Source organism: Nyctereutes procyonoides, unplaced genomic scaffold, assembly GCF_905146905.1.
Source record: "Nyctereutes procyonoides isolate TBG_1078 unplaced genomic scaffold, NYPRO_anot_genome, whole genome shotgun sequence".
In the NCBI taxonomy this organism is placed as follows: Eukaryota; Metazoa; Chordata; class Mammalia; order Carnivora; family Canidae; genus Nyctereutes; species Nyctereutes procyonoides.
Window position 1 is genome coordinate 15,195,989 of NW_026575040.1, and position 13,591 is coordinate 15,209,579.

Below are 13,591 nucleotides of genomic sequence, written 5' to 3' on the forward strand. Positions count from 1 at the left end.
TAATGGATAAGAGGAAAGTGAAATAAGGAAGACGTGTTTTGGAATTTCACTCATGCATCAGTGATGACATTAGCAACCTCTTTCCTGAATCGGATAATAGCTTTTAAATACCGGAAGAAGGGCAGCCCGGGTGGCTCAGCGGTTTAGCACCGCCTTCGGCCCAGGGTGTGATTCTGGAGACCCGGGATCGAGTCCCACATCAGGTCTCTGTCTCTCTCTCTCTCCTCTCTGTGTATTCTCATGAATAAATAAATAAAATCCTTTAAATAAATAAATACATACATACATACTGGAAGAAGAGAGACTCCCAACTCTGGAAAACAAAGGGAAGGGAAAGTGGGTGGGGGGATGCTGTAATAGGTGACCGGCACTAAGGAGGGCACGTGACAAGATTAGCCCTGGGTGTTATATTGTATGCTGGCAAATTGAATTCAAACAAAATAAAGAATTTGAAAAAATAATAATGGAGCTTGTTTTTAACATTAACTATGCTGGAGTTAAAATTTAAAAATAAAAAATAAATACATAAATAAATTAAAAATCAATCAATCAATAAATACTGGAAGAATATTTGAATTTGTTATGCTGTTCACAGTGTGATGGCTTTAGACATTATATACTTTTACCTTTAACCCACATTATTGTTTCCTTTATCACTTTTTAAATCTGGACAACAAGCAGCACAATAAATCAAGCCCTAATGTAGAGCTTTTGCCAGTTTCCGTGGTATAAATACTCTCAGCACATGGTCAGTTTCAGGCCTCCCAAAATGACATCTTACTGAATGCAGAGCAGGGAAGACATAGCACACCATTACATAGTATCTCCACCATCCAGTAAATATCCTCAGGAACATGGATAATAGCAAAATAAAAAAATAATAAGTTAATTTTTAATAATGGTTATGTTTAACAATTGGTTCACAAAACTCCTGAAATTTTCCCATACACTGTGGCCTCAGTCCCAGTCCTAGGGAATTCCAAACTACTAGGATTGAGGAACAATTTCAGCGTTAAGCCAAAAGTTAGGCATCAGGATTTTCCAGAGCACAGAGGGCAGAAACTGGAAATAAAACTCAACAAAAGGCACTTTGAAAGACAAGGTAAAATAAGGGAGGAACATTGGGGAGTTCTCTTTGAGTCTGTGGAAATCAATACAGATGGTGTGTATGAGCAAGTCGGGATTGTGTGATGTCACTTTTCTTAGCCCAACACTTAAGGAGAGATACTTAAGTGAGAGAGTGCTGTACTTAAAATTAGGACACTGGACTCTGAGTGTCAGCACTAATACTTAACAGGTGTGGGACAACCTTAGACAAGTCACTAAGCAATCCTGAGTTTCATTTTTATTATCTACAAAATAAGAATGCTAGAGTAGATCTGTGATTCCCACAAGGGGAAGGCAGTGGAGTCTTCAGAAAGCTTTGTTAAAATATTTATCATATAAATTGATATCTTTTTTTTTCTTTTTGTCTGCAAAAATGGCATCTTCATGGAATGCCTGGATGGTTCAGTGGTTGAGCATCTGCCTTCAGTTCAGGGCGTGATCCCAGGGTCCTGGGATGGAGTCCCACATCGGGCTCCCCACTGGGAGCCTGCTTCTCCCTCTGCCTATGTCTCTGCCTCTATTTATGAATAAATAAATAAAATCTTTGTTTAAAAATGGCACCTTCATATTGTTCAGGACTATATCCCCAAAAGCTCTGGTTCAATAGATTTCAAGTGTTTTTTTTTTTTTAAAGCTTCATGGGTGATGCTGATACACCATCTGTTGGAGAATCACTGAACCTGATAATCTCTCAACTTCTTCCAGTTCTAAGGGCCTGTTTGTATTGTTCTGATGAACTCTTTGCAGTAACTGCATGTTAGTATGCTGCCACTAGGTGGTGGTAGTGTGCCACAGTCACACCAAGTTCTGCCACCCGGAAATTCATCATGGCGGCCCTCTGCTGGAGCCCACCAGGTTCACAGTGGCACATCTGCATGTATTTTGACATCCATAAAAAGTGAACTTTTACGAAAGCCGAAGAAATAATTCATTAGCTCATATTTTGGCAATAAAACTCCAAAATTGTGAACTTATCAGTAGTTTCTCTCTTCTTTATACATACCTCTTCAGTTCCACCCCAAAACTCCATGGACTGGCCTGTGCAGTCCCGGCTCTCTGTATGGCCTCAATCACCCCACCCCCTAGCACTTGTGTCTGAGCTCACTCATGTCTCACTGAGACCCTTTCCAGGATTGCTCCCCAGTCAGTAAAGATCCTGCTTCTATTTATGAGCATGTTTCTACCTTTAGGTGGGAAGATACCTACCATATCTTCTACCTTTCTTCCTCATCCTTCTTGCTTCTCTAATCCTCCTCCCTCTTATGTGTTCATAAGCTTTAGATATTTTTCAGTTTAACTTCCCAAATCCTTAAGCCCCTGAAAAATCCCCAAGAACGCTGAAATGAAAAGAACAAAAGGAAGGAAAGGAGGAAGGAAGGAGGAGGAGGGAGAGAGAGAGGCAAGAAAAGAAAGGAAAGGAAAGGAAAGGAAAGGAAAGGAAGGAAGGAAGGAAGGAAGGAAGGAAGGAAGGAAGGAAGGAAAGAAGGAAGGAAGGAGAAAGAAAGAAAGAAAGAAAGAAAGAAAGAAAGAAAGAAAGAAAGAAAGAAAGAAAGAAAGACCAAGTCCTCATTATGTCTGAAATGCCAAGTTCAGGGTTTATCTGAGTTACACAGGCTTACCCTCTTCCTCCCTTCGTAGTTCTCACCTTATAACCCTACATGACCCATCCAATATGGTATGTGATAGCTCTCTTTTGGGCATGATTCTGTTGCCTCAGTCCAAAAGCAAGATCTCTTCTCTGGCTCCCTGCCACTCCCAGAACTTTAAGGAGGCATTTGCTCGACTGACTCAGTGTAGAATAAATGGGCGTTGTGAAGAGCAAGGTGTGCCTATTTGCTCACCTATTTTCCCCCAAACCCTTCAAAGCTGAGACATCTAAAGAAATATAGTTCTTTTCCAAGTTGTTAGCTTGGAACCTAGACATTAGTTCCAGCCTCAGTGCTCAAAGCACATGTGGAATGCTTCCCATGAAGCCTTGCAATTTATGGCATAATTAGACATCTTTAATGATAAAGGTCTTTAATGACTCAGTGTCCTTGAAGTAAGTTTGTTGTTGTTATTGCTTTATTTGCTTTCCAAATGAGCCAAAATAATTTAGAAATAAGTAAGGTAAATAAAAAGAAACATAATCCTCTGGTCAGAGATGAGGGAAAATTGTGACATCACGAGACTGGTTTTCTCATGTGACGCTCCCCCACATTAGGAGGTGGCTGTAGAAGAGGAAACTGTAAAATGCCTGGGCAGTGGCCTTTAGCCTGCTAAAAGGGCTCACCTGAAGGAAAACAGCAATTTCAGAGTAGATCAGTCTTGCTACTTTATTCATACCTGTTTCTTTGCCTAATTTAATGGTTGCCCTCTATGAGAACAACCAAGTGGGAATCCTTTTGACACGCAAGGGCAGCAGAAAAATAAAAAGGATAAAAGTGTGAGTTCTGGAATTAAGCCACAGGAATTCATATCCTGCCTTTACCTCATGCCAGAGGTGGGGCTCTGAGAAAGTTGTTGTACCTAAAACCAAGGAAATGATAGTGCTTTCCTCATACTGCCCTTGTCAAAATTAAGTGATGTCATCCACATAAAGCACAGGGTACCTAGCACATAATAAGCACTGTTTTAATGATAACTGGGATTTGTTTTAATCAGGTAGGTAAGATACAGACACAAAAATGTCATGAAGGAAGATTTTATACTCATGGGTCCCTAGAAACAGGGGGTACAGCATGGTGTGCAGGTGGAGCCACAGTGGGAAACACCCAGGTCAGGAGGACGTAGAAGGAACAAGCGGAAAATATGGACAACAGCCTTTGTTGTGATTTCCTGTAGGAAGTTATGGACAAGGAGGGTAAGCAGGTTTAAGATTGGCTAGTTCTAGCCAGCTCTGGAGTCTAAAGGGATGCCCTAGTTGTCTCTTACCTGGTCCTGGGATAAAATGGGCAGGACAGTAGTGGCCCAGAATATGAGAACCTTACAGAGGAGGTGGTTGGGTATACAGGCTCTGGATTGGTTGGTTTGCCTATGAAAAGTGTGCTCCCAGGCACGTTATCTGTAATCTCTAGGAATTAGCTAGCCCTGGGAAATGTAATATCTCCTAGGTCACAAAGCCCCAAGACATCAAAGCATCAAAAATATGGAATAAAAATATATGTCATCATCATCATCATCATCATCATGCCTTCTCAGCATTCATTGGTAGCACAACAAACTGATGTGGTTTTTTTTGTTTTTTTTTTAACATTTTAATTTTTTTTTATTTATTTACGATAGTCATACAGAGAGAGAGAGAGGCAGAGACACAGGTGGAGGGAGAAGCAGGCTCCATGCACCAGGAGCCTGACGTGGGATTCGATCCTGGGTCTCCAGGATCGCGCCCTGGGCCAAAGGCAGGCGCCAAACCGCTGTGCCACCCGGGGATCCCCAAACTGATGGTTTTATATGGCTTCTTTGCCAGCATTCTGGAACTTACTAGTGATGGTTGATGTTAATTGGAGTTTAATAAGTAGGAACTAAAAAGTAGCATCCTTTTTGTTAATGACCCAACCATTACTCAAGAGCTGTATCTAGTTCTGGATTTCAAAGTGGAAAAACCAGAGAGGATTCTGAGAAGAAATACTTTATGGGGTGAAAGAACCTGAAAGGAAAGGTGATAGATGCTGTGATTTGGTCTCCAGGTAAGGTTATTGGGAGATAGCATGGCAGTCTACAAGTACTGCTTCCCTTCAAATAAAAAGAGATCACTTAGACGTTCTCCATATTTGCTGATCATAGAACAAAATGGAGCAGGTTCATTGTGAAGCAAGCAAAATTCCGCCTTAACTAAAGGCGAAGCAAATAATTCCTGACCATAGGCACCTGTAGGAATAGCAAACACAGAGGGTCTCAATGGTGGTAGAGCCTCAAGAAAGAAATAGATAACCTTTCAGCTTGACAGAGATGATGTATCTCAGACAAATTGACAGGTGACCTCTTAGTATCTCTTTCTAAGGATTATCTGCCTCTGTTACCATCTATATTTTCTTGAATTCTCTCCATTAAACTCCAAGGAAAGCTTTATTTCTTCTCACTTCCTTTTCACAGAGGGAAAAAACACAAAACAAACAAAAAAGCCCACAGCTTTAGATATTTTGAGAAAAGTGAGATTGCTTCACAGAAGAGGCCAGACTTGGTGTAAAGGAGATTCAAAGCACATCAGACAGCCGGTCTGAGACCCCAGGTCCCCAGCCCTACTTATGTTTAGGCTAGTGAGTAGTTTGGCAGACAGCCAAGAGTAGGTGATAGGTCAGTGCCTTGTCCCTCCTGTTCTGGGTTGGTTTCCAAAACAAAGAAGTGGGTACTAAGGTTATATCCATCATAGCCATTGACTTAATCCACAGTCACTGACCCAACACAAAAGAAAACAGATGTACTACATTGCTCCTCCCAAGTAGTTCACATACCTTTTCATCAACATATTGTAGAAAAATCAGAAAGCACAGATAAACAGGAATGTGTTTACTTTTATGACGTTTTTATGTCAATAATTACATTTCTGAAATACCATTTTTACTGGTTTCCGAATGTATAGACCCAATATGACTCTTGGAATTCACTAATGTAGAACATTTAGCATCTTTCTAAGTTGTCTTTATATTACAGACAGTGCTTAAGATGAACATCCTTGTAGACAAGTCTTTATACCATTCTTAATATTCTTTTAAAATATATTCCCTAAAGGATAATTTTAATTAATAATATCTGATTCAATAAACAGACATATTTTTAAGGATTTTGATACAACTGCCACGTTGATCTCCAGGAAAATCTTTTGGTGAAGGGGTGCCTGGGTGACTCAGTTGGTTAAGTGCTGCCTTTGGCTCAGGTCATGATCCCAGAGTCCTGGGTGGAGCCCTGAATCGGATCCCTACTCAACAGGGAGTCTGCTTCTCCTTCTGCCCCTGCCCTCACATGCATGCGCTCTTGCTCTCTCTCAAACAAATAAATAAAATCTTTAAAAAAAAAAATTTTATGTGTGAAAAAGTACCTTTGTCAAGTGTGCCTTCCATTCTGTCAATTCTTCAGGATATTACCTCTCCCTTCTCCACTAGTGTCCCCTTTATTGGGGTCATGTCTCTTTATCATTAAGGATTTGAAGATTAATAATGCTCTTTTGTGCCCATCATGGCTCTGTGTCATGGAAAGGACTCTGGTTACCTTCCTTTTCTTCAATACCTCCCTAGCTTGCAAAACCACTAAGAGATGAGTCATTAATAAAAAAGACAACCAGCCCCCCATATGCTTAGAAATTAATAAATGAGCTTCTAAATAACATATTAAGGAAGAAATGTATTGAAAATTAGAACATTTTATTAAATGAATGGTAATGCAAATACTACATAGCAAAATTTGTGGGTTACTTCTAAAAGATAACCAAAAGGAAAATGTGTAGCTTTAGGAAAAGAACACTGAAAATTAATGATGTAGTAAGGATCCAGCTCAAGAAGTTAGCAAGAATGAAGGAACGAATAAGTGAATGAATAAATGAAATCCTTGAGGACAGTAGCTCTTTAGGCATCTTTGCAAGCCTTATTTCCAAAATAGTGCTTAACAAGTAAGTGGAGGGGCGGGCTCCACCTGGGTGGCAGCCAGTTAAGCATCAGACTCCTGGTTTCAGCTCAGGTCATGATCTCATGGGTCCTGAGATCAAGCCGTGCTAGGGCTCCGCACTCATCAAGGAGTCTGCTTAAGATTATCTCTCCCTTTCCCTCTGCCCCTTCCACCCATGCACTCTCTCTCTCTCTCTCTCTCACTCGCTCTTTCTCTCATTCTCTCTCTCAAATAATCTTAAAAAAAAAAAAGCAAGTAAGTAGAATCGATGAGCATCAGATTGGATTTGTTAAATAAAGGCCATGACTCTGAACACATGGTATTTCCAAAGTCTCAGGGGTTGAGGAGTATTTCCATTCTGATTTATATGCCAAGATAATCCATCCAAGTGTCATTTAAGTTCTTGGAGCAGGAGATTCTGTCTTAGGGAATGCAAGATGCCTGAAATGTGGTGGAGTTAAACACACTAGAAGAGATAACCCACAGTTGCAGGATTACAGCCACCATGAGTTACACTAAGGCAGCATTGTCCTTATCTCTGGACATCCCAGAGAAGAGTTTTATGTTTATTCCACTAAAAATATTTTGGAGATAAAGGTTAAAGATAAGTGCATTTGTACCAATCCATCAAGCAGATGGTTTTTGGTCATCAGAAGTCAAGAACAGGGCCTGATGCTGTGTCTTTCACATAGGCAGCCATCTGTTGGAGTTCAAGAAAGTTTCGCATGTGTAAGGGACAGAGGATTAGGCTCTAGAGACCAATTTTACCCAAGAAAAAGTAGTGACTTTAATGTCATTAATGGTCTCCTGGATGATCTGCTATAACTTTAATTCTCCATTAAACATTTATGCAGCTCAGTGCTTAGTATACTGCCTTTAGTATCATATGGCTCAAACTGACACTAACCTGTTTTATATTTTATAACTGAATCACAGGGCTTTTTCAGGAGAAGTCAGCAAAGCAATGCCACCTACTCCTGTCCTCGTCAGAAGAACTGTTTGATTGATCGAACCAGTAGAAACCGCTGCCAACACTGTCGATTACAGAAATGCCTTGCCGTAGGGATGTCTCGAGATGGTGAGCACTCAGTTTGAGTTGTACAGTAGCGTGGGCTTGGGAAGGAGCCTTTTGAGACTTGGACCCAGATCTGCCCCTCCCCACCCCATCCTACCTCCTCTGGAGGCTTTGGCAGATTCCACAACAGCTACTTCCTCCTCCATAAGGCATTGGAGTCAGCTGGGGGTGAGGGTGGCATGGAGGAGGAGCATCTGTGTGGTCAGAACACCTTTGGATTTTTGACATTCAAGACATTACAGGTTAATAAGTTGATTGATGGTACATGTCATCAGAGGGCCTTAATAAATATACCTCTTACAGGCATTTTCCCCAGTAAGAAATGCAAGCCAGAGCTAATTGTTAAGGCTAATTGTTAGTGCTTTACAGTAATTAGTAAAGCTTATTGGCAGTTGGAATGAATTAGCTTTTATGTTAACTGAATATTTTGAATCACATATCAAAGTCCTATATTTGGGGGGTTTAAATTTTTAAATTAAGTTTTTTAAATTTTAATTCCAGTGTAGTTAACATACAGTGTAATGTTAATTTCAGGTGTACAATATGATGATTTAACATTTCCATACACTCCTTAATCCCTCATCAGCTATTTCACCCGGCCTCCAGACTCCCTCCCCCCTGGCATGCTTTATTTTAAAAGAGTATCCTCAGTTAAAGTTATTATTTCTTTTTCCAACAAGAACATTTTTTACTTAGGGCATATTTCAGAATACATGCTTCTATAGGATATATGTAAGATATTCCATCCAAGAAAAATAGAATACACGTTTTCTTTAAGTACATAAGGAATAATCCCCTGGCTAAGTCACATAAAAAAGAGACATAACAAATATTATAAATTTAAGAAGACCGAAATCACAGCATGTATATTTTCCAACCACAATGGTACAAAACGAAAGAGCAACAATAAAACAAAGCTGGAAAAATCTACAATGTAAATATTTAATACATAAAAACTATATAACACACTACTCCACAAGCAATGGACCAAATAAGAAATCAAACAGCAAATCAAAATATGTCTCAAAACAAAAGGACAAGTCATGTATTTGTACCTATAGAATGTGTGAAAATAGTGCAAAGCATGGCTCAGTGACAAATGTTCTTTTCCTTAAAAGAAGCTATTTTAAGAAATAGAGGCCATCTATCATTCATTTGCAAAACATTTCAAGATCTTCCTGGAAAACTATCTTAAGTGCACTGAATAATCAACACCAGATTTCAAGACAGTTATTCTTATACAAGGAAACTGGGCAGAAAGTATAGCGGGTACATTTTAGGGACTTTTACGAATATACAGGCTGGCTGGCTCTCCTAAGAGATCCCCTTGAAAGAAATATCTCTTCCAATGGAATTTCAGCCTGTGGAAATATTTCAGAAGGCTGGGCAGGCATTCCAAAAGCCTGTCTTCCCCATAATCAGATGTTCTTGGGGCCTGCAGACCAGCCCAGGCACGAGTTGTGATGTACGTCAGTAGTGGTGCACAGCACAGGATGGCCACTTAAAATAGGTATGAACAAAAATAAAGTTTGGGGCATTGGGAAGATGCAAGTCACGGAACTTAAATACTCAGAAATTCCGGTGATATGCAGCTCTGCAGATTTCATCTTTCTGTGGCACTACACTCACAAAGCCAGGTATATCTCTTGTGAACTTGTAAGCTAAGATCGCAAATTACATGTGCATTTTCTCAACAACTGATCCTTTCATTTCACTTACGGGATAGTATAATTACTCTTGTTAAGGCAAAAGTTAAAACACAATTCAGAGTCACAGCAAAATGAGTTTCACTTATGGTTATTAATCCCTCTGGGTATTCTGGAGTATTCTTAAAAAAAAAAAAAAAAGTATCCCTTCAGTATGCCTCTTGGAGATTTTGCACAGAAGTGGCCACACATATTTATGGGCTTGATGCAAATACTGGGGCTCGTACAATGACAGGCCTTGAACCCAGAGATCAGAGCAGCCTGATTGCTGCCTAACCAGCCCCAGGTTTGTTTCCAGCCGTGGAAACTGGAAATTGACCAGACTCCCAGCCACTTGTTCCCTCTGTGTAAAGGGACAGCACATCATCCTTGGCAGGAAACAAATCTATCCGCTGACCCAGGTGGTTGGTTGGTCCTGGTTCCCAACTTCACTTCCATCTATCTTGCCTCCTGCCCCTAGATTCATAGAATTATAATGATGGTCAAATGGATGAATTCATCTACCTAGTCAGCTATAAATGTAACCATAATCAATTAGGAGAATTCAGTCCCTCCAATAGAGGCTTCATCTGCTTACACAGAATTGGGCTGAGAGAAATGTCCTAGTGGGAGAGTTGAGACCAGGAAATCAAAAGGTTCTTTTGTCAATTATCTGGTGTTTTAGGAAAGATCATTTGGGATTCTGAGTGAACTGGAAAGTTAGTACACTCCCTGTTCTACTCTAAATATGGGGATACATCACAAGGAGAAACACTGCAAACACAAATTTGCCCAACAGGGATCTTACACAAGGTTTGCCCTTCCAAAAATTCTGATAACTCTTTTTACTTGAGGGTAAAGCAGAAAGTCACTTAAAGGTGAGCCCAAGGGTTCCACGGGGATCACTGTGACTCAGAGGAAGGGAGGGAGCTTCTGAGGTCAGGTAGACTCAGATATAATTGAGGGAATTGCAAAGGGGCCTCATCCAGTCTCAGCAGTTGAGGTCTCGGCAAAGCCCCAGATTCGGCTGCTTGACTGGGAAGAAACGAATGAATGAGTGAGTGAAATGAATGAAAGGTGAGGTTTGGCTGCTTGTGCCTCGATGTACCCCTGTGAGTCTGCATCCCTGCACGTCGGTCTGAACCCTGGGAAGAGAAAGAGGTGGTCTAGGCAAGTGGCATGGGCAGAGAATGAACAAGCCCATTAAGTCATACATCAGTGGTTCCCACTGAACTTAGGGTTATGTGACAGCAGGAAAACATAAGTGGTCATTGCCCTTCCTCCAGTCCTTGGTCTGTTTCTGAAACTTAGCTCCTCTGGGCTGTGGAGCAAGCCTGTATGGGGTGTGGGACCATTTTCACCTCTGGATCACATCCTTATTTTGCAGTGATGTAGTTTTTGATTGAGATTATCTGAGACTTAAAAGGAGCCCCTAAAGCATGCTGGAGAGAATAATAAAGAAAAGCATATTGTATATGGTATGGTCTGGCTTTTCTCTTCCAGCTGTAAAATTTGGCCGAATGTCAAAAAAGCAAAGAGACAGCTTGTACGCAGAAGTACAAAAGCACCGGATGCAGCAGCAGCAGCGAGATCACCAACAGCAGCCCGGAGAGGCCGAGCCGCTGACTCCCACCTACAACATCTCGGCCAACGGGCTCACCGAGCTTCACGAGGACCTCAGCAACTACATCGACGGGCACACCCCCGAGGGCAGCAAGGCGGACTCCGCCGTCAGCAGCTTCTACCTGGACATACAGCCTTCCCCAGACCAGTCAGGTCTTGATATCAATGGAATCAAACCAGAACCAATATGTGACTACACACCAGCATCAGGCTTCTTTCCCTACTGTTCTTTCACCAACGGAGAGACTTCCCCAACTGTGTCCATGGCAGAATTAGGTAAAGGCCTCCTTGTGTCCATTGCAATGCTTTACTCGTGCCCTTTCAAGTAAATGGAATATGTTTGACTACCTTCTAATGAGTTATGTTATTAAAATGATGCTAGAAGAACAATTCACCTTGACTATTTGGGCCACTTCAAAGTTCCACCCTACCCCCTGGCTTGTGGTTGTCCACTGCTTCCTATCACATATCCAAAAAATACATTGACCTGTTAATAGCACAGATGGGCAGAGTGAACTTGAAGCCGTCTTTAAATTCCACAGAAACTGTAAACTCAGGGAATGGCCCCATTGGCTTCATTCATTATTTCCTTTCATTATATTCCAGATGTTGCTTTACATCTAAAGTTGTAAAACTGGCAGCCCACACACTGTGCTCGTCCATATGCATTTTTTGACCAGCGCAGACTTTTTAAAAAGTTTCAAATTGGTTGCTAAAATTTTAAACCTAGACAATCCTGCCTCAGAGTTCAGATTTTCAGCTTCTTGTGAGACGGGAGAAAATGATCTAGTTATGCTGAACCAGCATTTGTGATTGGCCACACCTGGTGGTACCAGTTCGGCCCTAACACCTTTATATGTTTTCCCATTTGATATCACTCCCCAGCTCCTGTTGGCATCGAGGTTTTGCAACCCTGATGTATTCTATGAATGTTAAAGGCAAATTGACTTCATTTGCCAAAATGGTTTGGTGATGGATATTGGTGATAAAACTGATATATTTCATAGAAAACTCACCATATAAAAACAAATAGACCAACAAGCAAATTTGTCATCTCCTCATTCCCGTGTGACATTGTTGCTTTTTGGGAGATGTGACCTAGAAATGTTGATAACACAGACACCGGAGGACTTGCCATTTCGAGGAAGTTGTGTTAACAACGCCTGTTATAGTATTTCATCGATTTTCAGGTGCAACGCTATTCTTAGAGAAACTTTGATAAGAAACTTTGTAGTTTTAGAATCTGATGTGCTCCTCCCTGTGATTCCTCACACAAAGTCCTTTGGGATATTTCAATTAGTTGCTGTGGAGGTGACTAACTTAACACGAGGAGAGAATGAAGACTTCAGATGGAAAAGAACCAGCAGGTTCTGACTTGAGCACAGACATCCTTAGTTCACAGAAATAACGGTTGTGTTCTTTAGATGGTTTCTCCACCTCTGTACCCCATAAAACATTTTTAAGTGAAATTTATATTTCCAGTAAAATCTTTCTCCAAATAGAACAAATTGAATGTTCTTTACGGTTTTTACACAAGCACCTCTTTATGGGTCTAAATTTAAATCCTCAAGAGCAGGGACATTTTAAGCTAGGTCTTTAACCACTGAACAGCATTAAAGGTGTATTGCAGCTCTTTTGATTAACAGAGGAACCTCTGAACTAGAAGCCAAGCTGAGCAGAGGTAGGTTTGATATTTTTTTCTTGAACTAGAACAAAAACCTTCCGTTTTTTGTCGTGAAATCTTGGTTGGCTGAGACTTAAGCAGAACTGTAATGAAAGTAAAATTTTCAGAAATGAATAAGGATTTGATTGAAAGCTGACATGATATCATGAAAAATGACCTGGCTCACTTTCAGTTTGCTTCTACCTTATCATAAATACTAGTCAATCTGTCCTGTTTGCTTGTCAAACGTTCAACCCTAAAATAAATCCATAGGATTTCGCCAAAGCATTGCCCTTAAATATGACACTTTGGCTAAACACACACTAATACCTGAGGGGCACCAGAAATGATAAAGCAAGTGACCCCTGTGTCCCCTCATCAGTGTCCTCTTCCACAGCTGTCACCTTCCACTGCAGCCTGGGAGCCCCGTGCCCTCGTATGTGTTCCATGCTCTCTTAAATTAGGGGCTTTTCACATGCATTCTGGCATTTTTTTCCAGGATAAGTAAAATTAACTCATCACTAGGATTAGTCCCAAACCAAAAACTAAATTAAGAATTTGCTGGAAAAGAATATAATTGGGTTCTGATCTCCTTTCCCATTTACATGTACAAAATAGTTGGAAGAATTGAGTAACATAGAAGTGGATAAAGACTTCGGTGTTCTTTCTTCAAAACTATCTGGGGTTCCTTGATATTTCCTTTGGGGCCTTAAGTCCTGCTATCTTTTTTTCTTTAATTCCAGTATAGTTAACATACAGTGTTTTATTAGATTCAGATGTACAATATAGTGATTCTAGTCTTACTACCTTTTCAACTAACACCCTTGACTTCATTGTAGTAAGATTTTAGACAAATGA

General features: G+C 40.6%; 1 protein-coding gene across 3 annotated transcripts in view; it reads left to right on the top strand.

Moving 5' to 3' along the window:
- Window positions 1–13,591, top strand: part of RORA (RAR related orphan receptor A) — a 705,804-nt gene that overhangs the window by 677,427 nt on the left and 14,786 nt on the right. For all 3 annotated transcript variants that reach the window (XM_055320037.1, XM_055320039.1, XM_055320038.1), the window contains 2 exons: window positions 7,624–7,765; window positions 10,951–11,346. In XM_055320037.1, the coding sequence (XP_055176012.1) occupies window positions 7,624–7,765; window positions 10,951–11,346 (538 nt within the window). The remainder of the gene's footprint in view (window positions 1–7,623; window positions 7,766–10,950; window positions 11,347–13,591) is intronic.